At 33.3% G+C, this 18,613-nt stretch overlaps 1 protein-coding gene across 1 annotated transcript in view; it reads left to right on the forward strand.

Annotated features, from left to right (window-relative positions):
* Positions 1-13,921, forward strand: part of LOC127126601 (probable polyribonucleotide nucleotidyltransferase 1, chloroplastic) — a 36,890-nt gene extending 22,969 nt beyond the window's left edge. Inside the window, exons 10-24 of the mRNA XM_051055553.1 lie at positions 1,747-2,007; positions 2,519-2,590; positions 2,920-3,033; positions 4,234-4,326; positions 5,324-5,502; positions 5,711-5,894; positions 8,837-8,884; positions 9,128-9,200; positions 10,179-10,252; positions 10,376-10,483; positions 10,583-10,677; positions 12,044-12,107; positions 12,324-12,377; positions 12,475-12,516; positions 13,078-13,921. Coding sequence (XP_050911510.1) covers positions 1,747-2,007; positions 2,519-2,590; positions 2,920-3,033; positions 4,234-4,326; positions 5,324-5,502; positions 5,711-5,894; positions 8,837-8,884; positions 9,128-9,200; positions 10,179-10,252; positions 10,376-10,483; positions 10,583-10,677; positions 12,044-12,107; positions 12,324-12,377; positions 12,475-12,516; positions 13,078-13,440 — 1,824 coding nt within the window. The 3' untranslated portion in view covers positions 13,441-13,921. The remainder of the gene's footprint in view (positions 1-1,746; positions 2,008-2,518; positions 2,591-2,919; positions 3,034-4,233; positions 4,327-5,323; positions 5,503-5,710; positions 5,895-8,836; positions 8,885-9,127; positions 9,201-10,178; positions 10,253-10,375; positions 10,484-10,582; positions 10,678-12,043; positions 12,108-12,323; positions 12,378-12,474; positions 12,517-13,077) is intronic.
* Positions 13,922-18,613: the final 4,692 nt, after the last annotated feature.

Genomic DNA, 18,613 nt, shown 5'->3' on the forward strand with positions numbered 1-18,613 from the left:
GGAAAATTGAAATACTTTATGGGAATTGAAGTTGCCCACTCTAAGAAAGGAATTTTCATATCTCAATAGAAATACATTATTGATCTTTTGCAGGAAACTGGCAAGACAGCATGCAAGCCTGCAAATACTCCGGTTGATCCAAATGTAAAGTTGGGAAATGCAAAAGAAGATATTGCGGTTGATAAGGAAATGTATCTGAGATTAGTCGGAAAACTTATATATCTCTTACATACTAGACATGATGTTGTTTTTGCTGTTAGCTTAGTCAGCCAATTCATGTACCGACCAAAGGAGATTCACTTACAAGCTGCGCTCCGAATTGTACGATATTTGACAGGAACACCTGGTAGAAGAATTTTGTTTGAAAGAAATGGCAGTGTAGATCTTGAAGCATATATCGATGCCGACTATGCAGGGTCAATTGTGGATCGGAGATCAACTACAGGTTACTGCACTTTCCTAGGTGAAAATCTTGTGACTTGGAAAAGTAAGAAACATAATGTAGTATCGAGATCTAGTCTGAAGCAAAGTTCAGGGCAATGACACAAGGGATATGTGAATTATTATGGTTGAAATCAATCTTAGAAGATCTGAGGATAAAGTGCGATGAACCAATATGAGACTTTATTATGATAATAAGTCGGCTATCAGCATAGCTCATAACCTAGTGCAACATGACAAAACCAAACATATTGAAGTTGATAGACACTTCATTAAAGAAAAATTAGACAGTTGCCTTATTTGCACTCCATATGTGTCCTCCCAAGGCAACCTTGTAGATCTTCTAACAAAAGGGTTGTACAACAATAACTTTGAAGAAATTGTTTCCAAGCTGAGAATAATAGATATATATTTATCGGCTTGAGTGGGAGTGTTATAAATAATTATTTAGTTTGTTATTTTTATTAGTAATTTAAGTTTGGATCTTTAGTAAGACCCATCAGATCAGAATACTCTATTTAAAGAGATTAACACTCGTATATTCTTAATTATAATATATCAAATTATTCAGCTATGATATTATGTAACACTATAAAAATCATTAAAAAAAAGGCAAAACAAACGGGCCCTGTAACCCTTGCACTTTTTTCTGGGTGTATTTGCATGTAATCAAATGGTCTGTCATATTGAACACATCTACCCTTTCCCCTTCTAATAAATTCCTAATATGGCGGCTGCTGGACTTCTTGATTTCTGTCTGGATTTGTACCGATTGGTCTGAAGTTTTTGGTCTAGTAAATTGGAGCTCTATCCTCTAGTTTTTCCTATTTGACAGTTGGTTGGACCAGTGATATTTCTTACTAGGCCCAATGATGACTGTCCTCGAATCAAGCTGGTCAATGGACCTTTGCCGGAACAATTTATGGGAGGAAAAGTACACTGCTTCTATTCCATATCTAGTCAGATTTATGCCTTTCATGACGCTGATGATACCGTGGTTGTGTATCTTCACTCTCATTTCAGTCCTCATTTCCCCAAGAAACACTCCTAGAATGTTTCCTCTAAAATTTTAGAAATTTGCCATGATATGTAATTTGGTGTGAAGTTTACTAGGTTCTTTTGCTGTTGAAACCTTTCTATAGTCATTTTGGCATATATTCAGTTTGTTACATGCACATGTTTATGAAAGTAATTGGCATTGACTTGTTTGACCATCATGTTTAACTTAATGATTGAAGGCTTTGTTAAATAGTTCTGTTGAACATGGTGGTTAGGATAAAAACTGAAGTTAGTGGTAATATGCAGGAAATCGCTGGTGATGAGTTGGTAAAAGTTCTTCAAATTAGAAATAAAATACCAAGAAGGAAAGCCCTTTCATCATTGGAAGAAAGAGTTCTTAAGATACTGACAGAAAATGGGTTTGTCATTGATGAATCAGCACCCAGGAGTAATGCTGAAACCATCGCAGAGATTCTTGAGGATGAAGATGAGGAAGTGATTGTTGATGGTGAAGTTGATGAAGGTGATGTTCATATAAAGCCAACTCCACGCAGACCAACGCCTTTAGTAAGCACCACTCATGTAGTTCTACAGTCTTCATTTCTTTTTTTAGATTATAAAGCGAAACATAATATTGGCATCATAAACTCAGTGCTCTCTTTGCCAATTGTTATGTTTCATTAGCATGTTTAGGTTAGCCATGCAAATACATTGTGTTTCTTGAATGAGCTAATTTTTATCTTTCATTTTTTTTCTGTAGTATCTTTGTAGGCTTAAAAGGATTACTAATAGCATCTACATTCATGCATGCTTTACTTATTTATCACTAACCTAAATAGCACCCAAAGAAGTTTGTACATTTTCTTTTCCCGTTTAATTTTTGCTGGCAATAGACATTATGTTCTTTCTAAATTATTTTCATGCATTTGAGCTAGTTTACTTTCTTCCTTTGTTCTTGGAACTACCTGATTGGTCATTAATGTACAGTTTATGCCCTTCCCTCTCGAGTGCCTGTTGTTTTGTATTCATTTTATTTTACCTTTGAACTTGTACACATTGTTTCTTCTTCTTCTTACAGTTTTCTGAGGTAGATGTGAAGTTGGTATTTAAAGAAGTTACATCCAAGTTTTTGAGGAAACGTATAGTAGAGGTATGGACACCTAACATAAAATACTATTCCAACATAATTATATAAGCATGATTTATTTCTGTCTTAGTGGGGCTTTATCAAATGGACTTTTAGAATTCTGTTTTCTTCATGACTGAAAAGATCTCGCCCTAGAAAGTAGAAGAAATAGGTATGGACCCAATAGAATGGTATGATAATATAGGTAAACATATCTACTCAAGCATTTGTGGAAGCGCAAATGGAATAATTATTCCACCAAGAGTGTCTTCTGGGAGTTGCTGTTTGTAAATATTGAATCTACGAAGCAGAAAGAGTCTTTGTTTATCAGTTCCTTTTCTATGCATGTACAGGGTGGGAAAAGGAGTGATGGGAGAACACCAAAAGAAATCCGCCCAATTAACTCAAGTTGTAGCATATTGCCTAGAGCACATGGAAGTGCTCTTTTTACGAGGGGCGAAACACAGGTTTGTGGTGACTTTTCCTTGTCCCCAATTATGCTTTGATGTTTTGTGGTGCTGTCTTTATATGCGCATGCAGCTAAGAAGACTGGATACAGTCTAAACAAGGAAAAGGGTCGGTGGTGTCAGACACTTTGTATATTTTGTTATGTATCTCAAAAGTATCCCAACCTTTTTTATTTGTTTTTAAAAATGATCTTTATGGACACTCTTTGGATATATTCCCATACTTCGCCACATTCATGGACACTGACAAATTTGTTTTTAGTCCTTGTTTGAAGATTATAAATTACTATTAATGAGGAATGATCAATGTCTCCTTTTTTACTAATATGTATCCATATAAGTTTACTATCGAATCATAAATTTCAAAAGTTTCCTGTATCATCATATCTGTGTGGTACTGTGTATCTAGGCTTCATACTCATACAGTCTATGAAGTCCGGACTCGGACACGGGACATGACACGGACACGGACACGAGGGCCCCGCTAATGTAAAAATCATAGGACACCGACACGGCTATATATATATTTTATATATTAATATAATAATATAATTTATGCGCAAAATTTGTAAAAAAGTTTAAAATGAGAAGCAAAATTTATGTTTATTTAAGATAAAATAATAAAAAATTCTTTCAACACTTTCAAATAAATTTCGAACATGATAATTGATATTCATAGATACCTTGTGAAAACCGAAGCAATGGTGTGCAAAGATGAAAATAACCGGAGAAGATAAAAGAATTTTGTGGAGACAAAAACAGTGAAATATAAACAAAATAAGGAATCCTAATTGTGTTGTTTTTATAGTAAATAAGTGGAATATGAAAGCTAAAAAACGTATTTATTTTTAAAATTTCGAAATTTTTTTACCTGAGTTTTTATTATTTAAAAAAATTCTGGAATTTTCTGAATTGGATTGTGTCCTTTGTTTGAAATAAGGTGTCGTATCCGTATCCGTAGCAATTAATTTTTTTTTAGTTGGACACTTCAAAAACGTGTTTGATACGTGTCGTACACGTGTCGTACGTGTGTCGGTGTCCGACACAGCGATACGCCGTGTGAATGGCGTGTCGGAGCTTCATAGATTCTCTTTTACCATTGATAGTTTTATTGTTCTGATTTATTTAGAGTTAGTACTTTGCTAGCGATATTCATATCTCTGTATCTTGAGTAGTAAATCTGCTTTGTCTGTTTGGCAGGCACTGGCTGTTGCTACACTTGGAGATAACAAGATGGCACAACGAATAAACAATCTTATAGAAGTTGATGATTATAAGAGGTTCTATCTGCAGGTCTCATTAGAACTTTGACTACTTTTATCTTATGCTTTTGTGGTTGTAGTTGAAAACCCCAACTGGATTGGTTTGCTTGACTTGTGAACCAGTCCTATGTCAAGCTCAGTTTTTGGTTAGAGCTTTAAATGCCATGAACCGAGACAAAAATACACTGACTGCACTGTCATTCAGTAAGTATGGCCAGATAACATGGCACCATCAAAATGAAATCCTAGGGGATAGGGTAGTCAGATGAAGAATGGAACCTTGTTCACTTTAGTAAACTGGCCATGATAGAAACTACTTAACCATTTGGTGCTGTTGGTGTTATTAGATCAATACTTTAGTTTTTTTGTTTGTTTAATACCTAAGTTTTAAAAAACTGTTTCTATGCCATTGAAATAAATTATTAGTTTCATTAGAGCATATTTTGTTTAAAGATTATTTTTCCGGGATAATAAATATAGAAAATTTTGAATTAGAATTCTGTTGAACCTTTATGTAATTTAATATCAACAATGCCTCATCTTTTTGAAGGAGTTATTTTCCATGATATAGTAAAATAATTAGGCAAGGAGTTTTTTCTTCATTTATAACATGAGTTGGCACGGCTGTTTCTTTTTTGTGATATGAACGCAACTCATGGGCTCACAATTTTCCTCAAATTACAATCTGAAAGCTAAACGTTTTTGTTTCTTATGTTCTTCCACAACTTGATTATTCATTAAAATTAAATTCACAACGAAGATCTTCCATGACCTGTAATTATACACACATTTCAATATTTAGCCTGGTGATTGGTTCAGTGCATAGGTTTCTTTGTACTTCTTCCATTTTTTTCCGCTACTGCAACATTTTCTTTTGGACAATATTCTGTGTGTGCACGTACATCCACACATATATTTTGCGACTGTTTGTACATGAAAAAAATTGTTGGGATGTACAAGTTTATTATAATTTTTTTTGTAAAATTTTCAAAATGGAATTGTTGGTACTAACTCAAGAAAATTGGCAGTATTCGTTTCCTCCTTCATGTGTTGGGGAGGCGGGCCGTATTGGTGCACCGAGTAGAAGAGAAATTGGTCACGGAATGCTTGCTGAGAGATCCCTTGAAACAATTTTGCCTTCTGATAATGACTTCCCTTACACTATTCGTGTTGAAAGTACCATCACAGAAAGCAATGGCTCTTCGAGGTGAGTATATATACAGATAGATCCTACATGAAGCCGCATTCCTTAATTATTTGTGATCAATATTCTTCTATAAACAAAAAATCTTATATGTTAGACCAAACATGTTTCCACATTCGTATAATAATTTGCAATTTTAAAGATCTTATTAGGGTTTTAGGAATTGTGTTTTTACACACGGCTGTTATTTAACATGATTTTCTTGTGATAGCATGGCGTCTGTTTGTGGAGGTTGCTTAGCATTGCAAGATGCTGGGGTTCCTATTAAGTGCTCAATTGCTGGAATTGCTATGGGTTTGGTTCTTGATACCAAGGAATTTGGTGGAGATGGAACTCCGCTTATTCTGTCTGACATAACTGGATCTGAAGATGCATCTGGAGATATGGATTTTAAGGTTTTTATTTACATAATTGAACTTGTGATACATATTTGTTCATAATTTTTTGGTTGAATAAGTGAATTGAAGAGTTAAGTTGGATTTCTCTTTAACTTCTGGTTTCTTCATTTACATTTGTTAGTGTTAGACTTTCCATCTTAATTGCGGCTCTTTGGCTTGCCTTATTGCAGCCCCTAACACCTTCGTTGTGTTAGCTTTGAAGGAGTGGATTTAGTCCCACATTGCTTAGAGATATGGCTTGTGTTGTGTTTATAAGTGGGGGCAATCCTCACCTTACAAGCCGGTTTTTAAATCGGTTTTGTAGGGATGAGTTAGGGCCAACCCAAATTCTGAGAGTTAGAGTAATACTCAGTTCAGTTATGCTCAGCCTTCACTGTAACTGAATCAGATGAGAATCTGAGTTTTATTCCTAACGATAGATATGACAGAATCTTTACAATTTATTTTGTGTTGTTCTTGCTGCGAGCCTGCTTCACACAATAGTAATTAACATAGAAACTAGATCAATGATGGAAAACGAGGAATATATTATTTCTGAAAATTATAGCAAATTGTAGAAAGATGAATATTCTACTTTCCACAGAGTTGAGCTCCTTCAAAGAACAATGCTCTTTATCCACACCGACAGCTAACCCCAAAATGTTTCTCCAAGATACTCTCGCTCTTCGTCAGACTCAGTATAACATGATTCATCACATAAATAATCCACCCTGACTCTCTGTCTCATTTGCATTCTCTCCCTTCCTCTTATTTTTCCTAAAACATAAATTCACCACACTATGGGCTTGGGCAACTGATGTGCTAGCTTTTCATTTAAGCCCATGTTCTCATTTTTCTGTGCAGTTTTCAGGAGTACAAAGTTGCTGGCTTTGTCTCTCAATACCCCTCATTTGCTTTTGCTTTCTTGCTGGTTCTTGGTTTTCAGGATGGTATGAAGCCATTGCTTCATCTCTTAATCAATACTAGATCTCAAACTCTTCTGTGAAACCCCTCTCTGCACCTGTTGCATTTAGCATTCATATCCATGTGTCGAGATGAGAACGTTTTGCTTTGGAAACAACAATTTGGTGGATTAATCAACGCGTGTGAGCTACATATTGTTGAATAAGAGAAAGCAGAGGCATGAGAATGAGATGGCTAAACCTTGTTTCAACTACACAAGAGTCAGATTTATTTAGGTTCAAGACAATAAATACACAATAAATATAGGAGATATTGTTCCTATTTACATTTTAAGATATGATGATACAATATGCCTATCCAGTAAATGTGAAGGCAATAAATGTGAATATAGGAGATATTATTCCTATTTACATTTTATGATACGATACAATATGCCTTCCAATAAATGTGAAGATCCTAATATATTTTCAACACTCCCCACAAGCTGGAGCATATAAACCACATGCACCAAGCTTTGTTACTTTAATAATTGATTCGAGGAGCTCTTAGGGATTTGGTGAAAGCATCTGCTAGTCGATCATTAAAGTTGTAAAAGCCTGTTCTGGCGTTTCATGATGCCAACTTCTCCTGCTGAAATAGCAATCAGTTTCAATATATTTGATCGTCTCATGGAAAATAAGATTAGAGACAATATGCTATGAGGCTTGTTTTTCACATATTAGCATCATTTGCACAATCTCTTAGAACTGAAGCTTGCTAAAATTGTTTCAACCAAATAAGTTCTCACAATTCACAAATGCTATGGCCATCTATTAAGCTTCTTCACTGACTATTTGAGTATGTCCCATGTCTTCACAAATATGCCATTTTTCTATAGCACTTTCGATGTATGTTAGGACCCATGGCTCGATACTCACAATGGCGGATCTTGACAAAATTTGTTGAGGGGCCAAGCCTTTAACCATCTATAAATATAATAGATGCGAGATAAAAACAACAATGTTCTATTGGCTTAGTTGTAAAATTCCATGTGTTACTCAAAGACATAAGTAAATGAGACCAAAAATGTTTACTGCAGGGTTCGAACCACCTTACGCTTCAACAAAATTCACATGTAAATACCGCTAAGCTAAAGAAAAGTTAGTATGATATATCACATATTACTGTAAATATATAAAAAGGTTGGGGTGCCACGGCCCCCACCCGCCCTAGTGTAGCTTCGCCACTGGATATTCAGCCTCTGTACTATATCAGTATAATAATATACTATTATAATTATAATATCTAACAAATCTGATAATGGCTCCCCATGACCATTGGCGTAAAATAGAAAACTGAGGCCCAAAATGGAACAGGCTGGGAAGGTGACTTGGGCAACAAAAAAGTGGACCGGAAAGCCGCCAAGCGTTCCTCCTTGTACAGCGGAGGGGGTAGTGCTACTTTAAACTGCAGCACGTTGTATCCGCGTGTGAGGAGGTGGTTGAATCTGCAAGGTGGGAACTGGTGACAGATGTCTGGATTTTAGAAGGTGGCCCATGTTGAACCTGAACTGACAAAATCCCTCTTTTGCGACACATGTGAGGAGGGCACATCTGAAAGGACGAATGAATGACTGGCCATGAAACTTTAGATTTTGACTGCCTTCAAGTCAGGAATCCTTTGCTCTGGGTTTGTTTGTCACTAAGCTCTGAATTGCTCAACAAGTTTAGGGTGTTGTCAATTCTCACTGATGCATTCACCCTGAGTTTTGAAGGGTAAATGTTAGAGTAATAGTTAGGTCATTTATATTCAGCTGTTATATTTTTGTGATGCTGATGATGCTTTTGCATGTCATTATGTTCAGCTGTTAGTTTAACTGGCCTTACTGTTTTGTACATAAAGTAGTTGGGACTCTTTGATTCTTTCATCTTTGTTTCACTTATTTTTGGTTTCTTCCACTAGCTGATTTCTTATTTCAAACCATATTTGATCAACAAGATGATGATATTAGTATGATAGAGGGATCTTCTGAAAATGATGTAAATGATATAATGCAGGTTGCTGGGAATGAAGATGGCATAACTGCATTTCAGATGGACATTAAGGTTAAGTAGTATAAACGTTTTTTATGCTAGTGGTAATGTCTTGACATGCTTATTTCCTTTTTTCTTGTTTGTTTGGATTACGAAAAACTGCTTATTTTCTCTTAAGGTAAATCATTTATTAATAGGCTTCCAGCAGTTATTTTCTCCTGAATAAGTAAATAATAATTTTCTCTTGTTTTTGATATCTATTTTTTAATATAATATTGTTGTTCTCTAAGGGCTATTAATGTCTTGGCATTACAGGTTGCTGGAATTACTTTGCCCATAATGAGAGAAGCACTGCTACAGGCAAGAGACGGCAGGAAGCATATACTTGGTAAGTTTAAAGTTAAAACTCATTAGGTGTGTATTTGGGTGAATGTTTAAAAAAGATGATTACAAGTACGTTGATACTGTAAAGTTGATTTACTTATAATTGAGTTTGAAGTGAAGTGATTTATAAATTGAATGTTTTTACTCAAAAGCATGTTTGAAACAAAACCTAGTGTAAGTTTTTCAAGCCAATCAAAAGCTACTTTTTATCATTTCTAGTTAAAGTGAGATACAGAGACAACCAATTCTGCCTGATTATTACCAAACACCTTTATTTTCACTAAACTTACGTTTAACATAAAGCAAAATCAGTTCCTATACCCTACCATGAAACCAAACACATACGAGAACCTAGAAGGAGAATCAAAAGAGAATTGATCCAAAAATATGTGAATTTTGCTTATCATTTGCTTCTGTTTGATCTGATAGTCACAATGATATGTATGTATAAACCCAAGCTTGTTTTGCAAGCAATGAAGCACAAACACAATACAGGTATCGGATACGATACATATCCGATACATCAGTCATTGAAAAATATAGGATGCAATATGTTTAAGATACATATATGAAAATTAAAATTACAACTAGCCATTACTTAAATCATTGTCTAACAAAAACCAATTGAATTTGCAAAATATAATAATTAGTAAAGGAATTATGAGAAAAAGAAACCTATCTTAAAAAATGGCAATCGTGAGAGAATATTAAATGGGTGCATCACAAATTACATAGGAGAGAGAAGACTTAATTAAAGTTGAGAGAAAAGTAATTAAGTAGGGGAAAGTTTGATTCTTGTAATAGAAAAATGGATAGTCATGAGAGGTAAGTAAAGTTGAGAGAAGATTAATTAAGGAGGGGAAAGTTTGATCTGTTTTTCTTATCTGAATTTTTGAAGTTTTAAGTTAAACATCTTTGGTTGTTTTAGAGGTCCTATAAATATTTGTATTTTCTTGCTGATATTTTTTATTACCTAATCTAGGAGAAATGATGAAAAGCTTGCCCCCTCCAGCCAAAAGGCTTTCCAAGTATGCTCCTTTGATTCACGTTATGAAGGTCTGTTTGTTATTTTACTTCTTTTCTCAGTTTTTTTCATTCAGTCGCACATTTTATTTCCTCATCCCAGTATTTTGATCTACAACACATGACATCTCTTTCTTATATCTATAAAAAATTTAGGTCAGACCGGATAAAATAAATCTTATAATTGGCTCCGGTGGGAAAAAAGTGAAGAGCATTATTGAGCAATCTGGAATAGAGGCTATTGATACCGAAGATAATGGCACTGTATGTCAGCAATCAGCTTATTTTCTCTGACTAAAACAGTACTTTTTTGTTGATAGATATTTCTGTAGATAATGATTAATGTTTCTGTGGCTATTGCAGGTGAGAATATTTGCGAAAGATTTGGCTAGTTTAGAGAAGTCTAAGGCTATCATTAGTAGTTTGACAATGGTTCCAAATATTGGTGATATATATAGGTAAATATCCCTTTATTCTTCTGCTTATATGGATTTGTTACTCGGTTCCAACTATTGGTAATATATATGGGTAATTTCTTTGTTCTTATGTTTATATCGGACTGTTCCTTGAACTGACATGACTATTCTCAATTGTATAAGCAAGTGAGCTTAAAAAAAATAACTTTAAAATGTGTAAATTTTTTGAAGTATTCCTTTAGAGTGAAACATTTATGAGTGATTCAGTGTTCAAAGTATTCCTAAAGAGTGAAACATTTGTGAGAGACTCAGTGTTCAACTTCTGTCTGTTACGTGTTAAATATTAGATTTATAGTTTGTTGAGTAAATATCTCTAAGATTCGGTTTGTTGGTTTTATCCTTATAATCAAGGGATTTAGTTTTAGATTTGATTGTAATCATTTGGCTGTAAATAACAAGGCTTAGAGTAATTTCTCTAAAGCAATTCAAATCATCTCATTCAACACGCTATCTAGAGTTGGTTTGATCCTCTTGAACCATCTCACCACTTTTCTGTTATAGAATTCTCAAACGGTTGGGAATATACAATAGTTTTTTTCTAGCAAGGTTTGAAATCATTATTCTTTGTTTTTGGGTTCAGCCACCGTCAAGGATAACCTTGTTTATTTTTTAGTTTGGTGTTGGGTGTCTGATAGGTCTATTATTGTTAGTTAAGAAGTTGTTACTTGTTAATTAAGTTGTTACTTGTTTGTTAAGTAGTTAGTTCGCTAATTAATTAGTTAATGGGTAGTTAGTAGTTTGTTGAGAGGTAGTTAGGCCAAATAAACAAGGTATGCTGCTTATAAACAAATAGGAGGATTAGAGAGGGCAGCATCTTGTAATTTGAGAGGAACAGGGCCTTATGGCATTGGGAGGTAGGCGGACTTGATGTTATGAAAATCATATATACGAAAGCAAAGAATGAACGAGCTATTGATTTGTAATTTGAGAGGAACAGGGCTTGAAACTCATTTTCTATTTGACCACTTCACTTGTATGGTTAGTGCTGTTACACTCTTGTTGAATTTCGTGAGTAAGCAGTCTCAAGCTGATTAGCATTGTCTTTCATAAAAGATTGGGTAACAGGCCCACGAGATGTAAGCTCTAATACGAACTGGAATGAGACTAAAATTAGTTGGGAATTACTTGAGAGATAGACTTTTAGTCTCTTGAGCTTATAATAATCTCTTCACTAGTTAATGATATTGTTGTGTTGTTTTTGTATTGCCATGAATGGTATCGCTCCCCTTTTTCTTTTGTCTGAACGAATTTGTCCTGAATAAAAATAAAAGTACATTTTTTCTTCTTTTTTTTTGCAAAACTACTTGACACTAGACTATATCTGATTTTTCTTCCTTGTATACCTCAGGAATTGTGAAATCAAATCAATAGTTCCATATGGAGTTTTTGTAGAGATAGCACCTGGACGAGAGGTACATACTTTCTCCTAGCTGTCAAAAGAAGTTTTAAAATTATAGTTGTTTCTTCAGGTGTTATAAATGTTTATTGTTCCTTGCCTTTCTTTTTTGTATCATTTCATTTGATAATACTTTAAAATGTTTTAAAGAAAAAAGGTAAATCTTCTCTAGAATGATGGAAATTCCAAACTTTGTAACTAATATTTGGATTTTTCTTCTCATTTTATGTAGGGACTTTGCCATATTAGTGAACTGAGTTCAGGTTGGCTAGCTAAGGCAGAAGATGTAAGGATTTTATTTTGATTCCTTTTTTAAAGAACACAAATTGTCCTTGTTTGTACCCGAAAAGTGGTAGGATACTATATGACTTACATTTTTCCAGGTTTTCAAGGTGGGAGATCATATTGATGTAAAACTTACAGAGGTATGTCATTTTACTTTTTGTTAGCTTTAAATCATGTTGAGCATTATCAGTGGTCCTGAAGTACCCAGATTTGTAGTACAGTCAATCCCGGACAGCAGGTTTGAGCTCTGCTGACCCCAAAAGTGGGATAGTAGTTTATATAGCCTGTAGCGAGATGGTCGTTATTTGATAAGTTGTTTTGGATAAATTACATGGATAATTATTTTAACTACATTTGTGTTAAGTAAGGTTGGTTCTTTGTCTTTATATATGCCTATGTGAAGTTTCTTTTTTTTTTTATAATATTGTTTTGAGATTCTTTCTTATCACTTGAACTTGCCAAAATTAGTAATATTGCATCCAGTCAAGTCAATTCCATGTTTGTGAGTTGATACTTCCTGCTTCATATGCTTTGTTTTGAATTGTGTAAAATTATATGAGGCAAATCATGTTTGACACTAGTAACGGATGTTCAAGCCATTTCAACGCAAATCCGAACATATATTATATCTCATGGACATTGTATTTAACCGAATCTCATGGTATGCATTCTTTCTAATGGATTTTAGCTACATGCTGCAGATAAATGAAAAGGGACAGCTGCGTCTTAGTCACCGAGCATTGCTTCCAGATGCAGATTCAGACAATTCAAACTCAACTGATAAGAGTTCATTGGAAGAAGTAAGCAGCCCGACAAATTCTGGTTTATTTGAAGAGAAAACTGAACAGCCTAATGATGAGGTTAACACACCCAAGGGCACAGCCTCATCTAAAAGAAGTTCAGAGGACAATTCCGCACTTCCATCAAAAAAATTTAGCAGATCGGTAAGCCCTTCCCAGGAGAAGCCTGCCGCGAAGAAAGACAAGATAAAGAAGAGCAGCAATAAAGCAGTCAGTAGTGTCTCTAGCAAAGATGAAAGTAGTTTGGTTGGTGAAGAGGCATAAAATTGAGAGCTAAAATATTTCCAAGGAAAACGGAGAATGACAATGCTTATGATAAAAATGGTTTCATCATATGCACACAAAGAGGCTGCAACTTACAAACTAACAAATAAATGGTATGAGCAATCAATCATTCTCCTGATTCACTTTCCCTGAACAGATGCTATTCACAACAGATTTTTTGGCACATCCTGGTGTCTGAACTGAGAGTATAGACACTTACGGGACTCTACATTTTAAGGCACATAAATCTTGCTTGTGAGGGAAAGATGCCAAGAGTTTTACTATTCGAAACTCCCTTTGTATAGTCTGCAAATCTCACTTGTATTGCATAAGATGTTTGTATGTGATAATAGTATGTCATGGGAATTTTTTCTGTTTCTCCCAATGATACCTCTGCATCTTAAGCCTTGTGCTCTAATCTTCAATTATTTAAATGATATCCAATGTAAATCATAGTACAACAGTACTATCTTACTTGTGATACGGGAGAAGTAATATTATTGTGCATGTGCACGACATTTTATTTGGCTAATTGAAAAATGGTATTTTAGATAACCTGAAGACCAGCTTTATTGGGTAATCTCATTAATTTTAACCATACTTTAAAAAGTTGTGCGGGTGCATGGATATATTAATTAAGATACAAGTTTGACAGCTTCTTTTCTAAAGAAACATTTCATTATCTATAACCAATCGAAACCTTTACCAAGTTAAAAATGTTTGAAATTCCAAACATTTTCTTAATCAATTGTATTGTATTGCAAATAGTTAATTTTTTTATATATCAAGTAATCAGGTTCGGAGGTCAGTTTTGATATCAAGTGGTTTTACTCAATATTTTGAAAACTGATATGAACTTGCTGGTTCAATCGGTTGGATAGGAAATAAGAGTTGAGTTCGATCCGATTAACCCTTTAAAACCGTTAGTAGGTTAAAATTGGAGTAATATCATATTGAACTGTTCGAATCAAAGAATCGAAGCCGATTTTATAAAACTGTTCGGTTAAAAAAAATACATCAAACTAGTCAATTTTAAATTTTTGTTTTTGAAAAAATTAATATGATTATCAAAACTTAAAATATTACTCAAATACAAAAAATAATTCTTTGTTTTTTTGTCTTTGAAGTCAAATTTATTCTGTTCGGTTAAAAAAAATACATCAAACTAGTCATTTTTTAATTTTTGTTTTTGAAAAAATTAATATGTCAATATCAAAATTTAAAATATTACTCAAATACAAAAAATAATTCTTTGTTTTTTTGTCTTTGAAGTCAAATTTGTTTATTGTTATTTAATTAAATACATTATATTGTTTACCTTTGTAATCCTATCTTATTTAATTTAGATATTCTTAATTATTTGAATTTTATTTTAGTTATTATGTTCTATTATTTTAGTTTTGATTTGAATTAGTTTAATTTATTTTATTTTAATTTTTTAATTTGTTCAAATTATTCTTAAATGAAAGTTGAAATTAAGTGTATTTATGCTGTGTTATTATATATATTATTGATATTATTATATCGAGTTTGTAATATTTATTTTATTAAGTTGTGAATATATGACTGTGTTATATTTATGAAATTTAATGTTATATTATTAGTTTATTTAATAAACAGTTCAATCATAGATTTAACTGATTGAACCAATTGAACCTTAATCTGATTATTTAATCGGTTCGATCTTCGATCTAATTTTTAAAATATTGATTCCGACCCCCTCCCGATCGCAGTTGTGGGAAATCGAACGTGGTGCTCTCTGTGAAGTCTAGCACCAATTACTAATGAACCAACTAACTATCGATAGTTTGGAATATTTTATTTAACGAGATTAATGGTTGCATATATTAATTAATATAAATAATATTTAGATTTAATATGGTAAAGTCCCGATTCGAGAGGGTTATGTTTCTTGCATAACAAACATTAGTCGCTTTAATTGCAGTTTATTCTTTTAAAATTATAGTCGCATTAACTACTGTTCCTTTTTCAAAATCCTAACTATCTTAATTACTACTCCTTTGCCAAAACTCTAGCTATCTTAGTTGAGTTTATTTGTTGATGCCTTCATTGCATTCACCTTTAACAAATTTCAAGTACTATTCATCTGTGTTAACTATTCATACAACTGAACCTATTTCAGTCCATTTTTTAATTTCACCACTCACACCACTATCGAAAAAAAATATTTTTTTCTTCTCCATGGATGATATGAAAAAATGGGGAGGAACCTAAGTCAAGAAGAAGAGCGAAAGAGTGTCCGTCATAATCGAGAAAATGTTAAAAATTGAATGGAGAACATCCTAATAGAAAGTGGGGACAAAAGGGAGACTTATAAAAAAGGAAGGACATACACACATGCAATTTTCGTTTAGACTTAATACTTCATTTGTACCATTTAAATAATACTAAATACTGGGTTCTGGAACCACTAATCACATGACACTCTTATCCACACTCTTCACCACTTATTCACTTTTCTTCTAGTAAAAAAGAAATCCACTGCAGAAGGTACTCTTATAACTATAAAGTGCTAGAGAAAGGAGTGGTCTTTACTACTTGGATAACAAAGATTCAAGTCACAATTATTCAACAACAATTCCTTTTTTTACGAATTAATAAAGACCAATAGGGATAAGGTTATCTTATACCATTGTTGTTTGGGTTATCCTTCATTTAGAATCATTAAGCAGTTATTTTATGTTTTATTTAAAACATTAGATGTTTAGAGTCTTCATTATGTGGTGTGTGAGCTTTCTAAACACAAACATGTACCTTTTTTTCATAGAGATGTATGGAGTCCCACTAATATTCAAGTATTTAGGGTGCCCGTTAGTTTATAATCTTTATTGAAGATTGTGATCGGGTTACTTGAGTCTACTTAAACAAAAATCTAAAGTTAGTAGTGTGTTTCGTCGGTTTCTCTCCATGGTTAAAATTCAATTTGGTATGAGTATTAAGGAGATTGAGTATGATAATGCTAGGGATTACTTTAATCATAATCTTAATTCTTTGTGTCAAAATGAAGGTATCATCCATAAGTCTTTGTGTGTTAAAACACCTCAACAAAATGGAATTGCTGAGAGAAAAAAATGGATTTTGTTAGACCAAACACGTGCTATGATATTTCAAAATAAAGTTCCCAAGAAATATTGGGGCGAGGTAGTTTTAACTACATCACATCTCATAAATCGTTTTCCTTCTACTATCATTGCCTCTAAAACTCTTATGGAAGACATATCCTCGTTTTATCCTAATGTGTCCATCTCTAGTAACCTCATTGCTATAATATTTGGGTGTACATTGTTTGTCCATATTCATAGTGATGATAGATGGAAACTTGATCTTAGAGCCTTAAAGTGTGTTTTCATTTGTTATACTTCCATCCCAAAGGGTTACAGATGTTGTCATCAACCATCTCATAAATTCTTTGTCTCTAGAGATGTCACCTTTCAGGAACAAGAAACTTATTTTGTTGAATATCATATCCATGGGGAGAACATAAATAAGGAAGACATGTTTCTCCTACTTTCTGACCATACTCACAAATCAAAAGTTGAGGTTGAAACTAGTAGTGACAATGTTGGAACTGAACTTAATTATGAAAAAGATGAAAATGTTGAAATTGATGTAAGATATGGGAAAAACTTAGTATATACAAGAAATAAGACTATTCTTGAATTTATTCATATTCAAGAGTTTGATCTGACATTACATGACCTAAATTCTGTTAGCCCTTCAACCTTTAGTGATTCAATTTTTGAATTTTCTCATGAAATGATCCATAATCCAACCTTTCTCTACCATCACTACCATCACATTATAAATATTTACATTTTCCAATTTCCCTTAAGAAAGATACCATAAATTGTACCAAGAAACCATTTTACCCTTTATCCAACTACCTAAGCTTTGAACCTGTTTCACCTACCCATAAGACATTCCTAACAAATATGAAGACTATAACAATACCTAACTCTCTATATGATGCATTATTTGACAGGAAATGGAAACAAACAATGGCTTCGAAAATGGAGGCACTGGAAAAGAACAATACTTGGAAATTGGTTTCTCTACCAAATCTAAAGAAACTTGTAGGGTGCAAATGGGTATACATTGTTGGACATATGACTCCACACACAAAAGGGGGTGAAAAATGGGTTTTAGAAAAGAGGTAGTTTAAAAAAAATTAGGATCATTTTCGGAGTTTAAATTCATTTAAAAAAGATTTTAGAAATTAGCAACGAAAATAAAATGTGAAAGTAAAGAGTTAAGGGATAGAGAGATAACACCAAGAATTATAGAGGTTTAGTAAAAAATAAAAGACCTAATCATGTCCCCAAGATATGTGTTTGGGAGAATCCAATAAATCTTAAGAGCTTTTAGTTGGTTGAACTCTCGAACCCCCTTATACAAGGAAAATGAAATTTCTCGCTAATTTCCAACCAAATATTGAACAAGGAGAGAAGAAGTGCGTCTTCCTTCCAAAACGATGAATTGAAGTGATTAGTCTTCTTTTCAAACTAAAAGCGGTTAGACCCAAGATAAACTAAGATTTTACATAGGTTGATCTCGAACCTAGGTGAGCTTTTGATCTGGGCTGAACATGATCCGAACTGAGGTTTTGACGTGATGTCCACAAATCTAGGAGATTTTATACTGGGCTTACATCCAACCATAGAAATATTTTAACCGGGATGAGCTTAAGAATCGAACCAAAGTATTTACTAGGATAACCACGAACCAAAGGAAGATATTATATTGGGTTAATCTCGAACCGATGAAAGCTTTTGAACAGACTGAGCTTCCGAACTGAACTGACGACTTAGTAATTAAATCCCTGAAAAAAATATTTTAAAGAGTTTACTTTCGAACCCAAATAAAAAATCCCTAATTGGATAAATTATTCAACCAAGGTAAAACTATTCCTTTGCAGATTCACAATGCTACCTTTCCAAAATTACAAATATGCTTAACTTGCAAAAGACCTTTCTCGAGAGCAATATGACTAAATTTCTAAGTGAGTCTAAGTGAGAGGAAGTTAATATATATATATATATATATATATATATATATATATATATATATATATATATATATATATATATATATATATATATATATATATTATATATATATATATATATATATATATATATATATATATATATAT

The sequence above is a fragment of the Lathyrus oleraceus genome, chromosome 3 (genome assembly GCF_024323335.1).
Source record: "Lathyrus oleraceus cultivar Zhongwan6 chromosome 3, CAAS_Psat_ZW6_1.0, whole genome shotgun sequence".
NCBI lineage: Eukaryota > Viridiplantae > Streptophyta > Magnoliopsida > Fabales > Fabaceae > Lathyrus > Lathyrus oleraceus.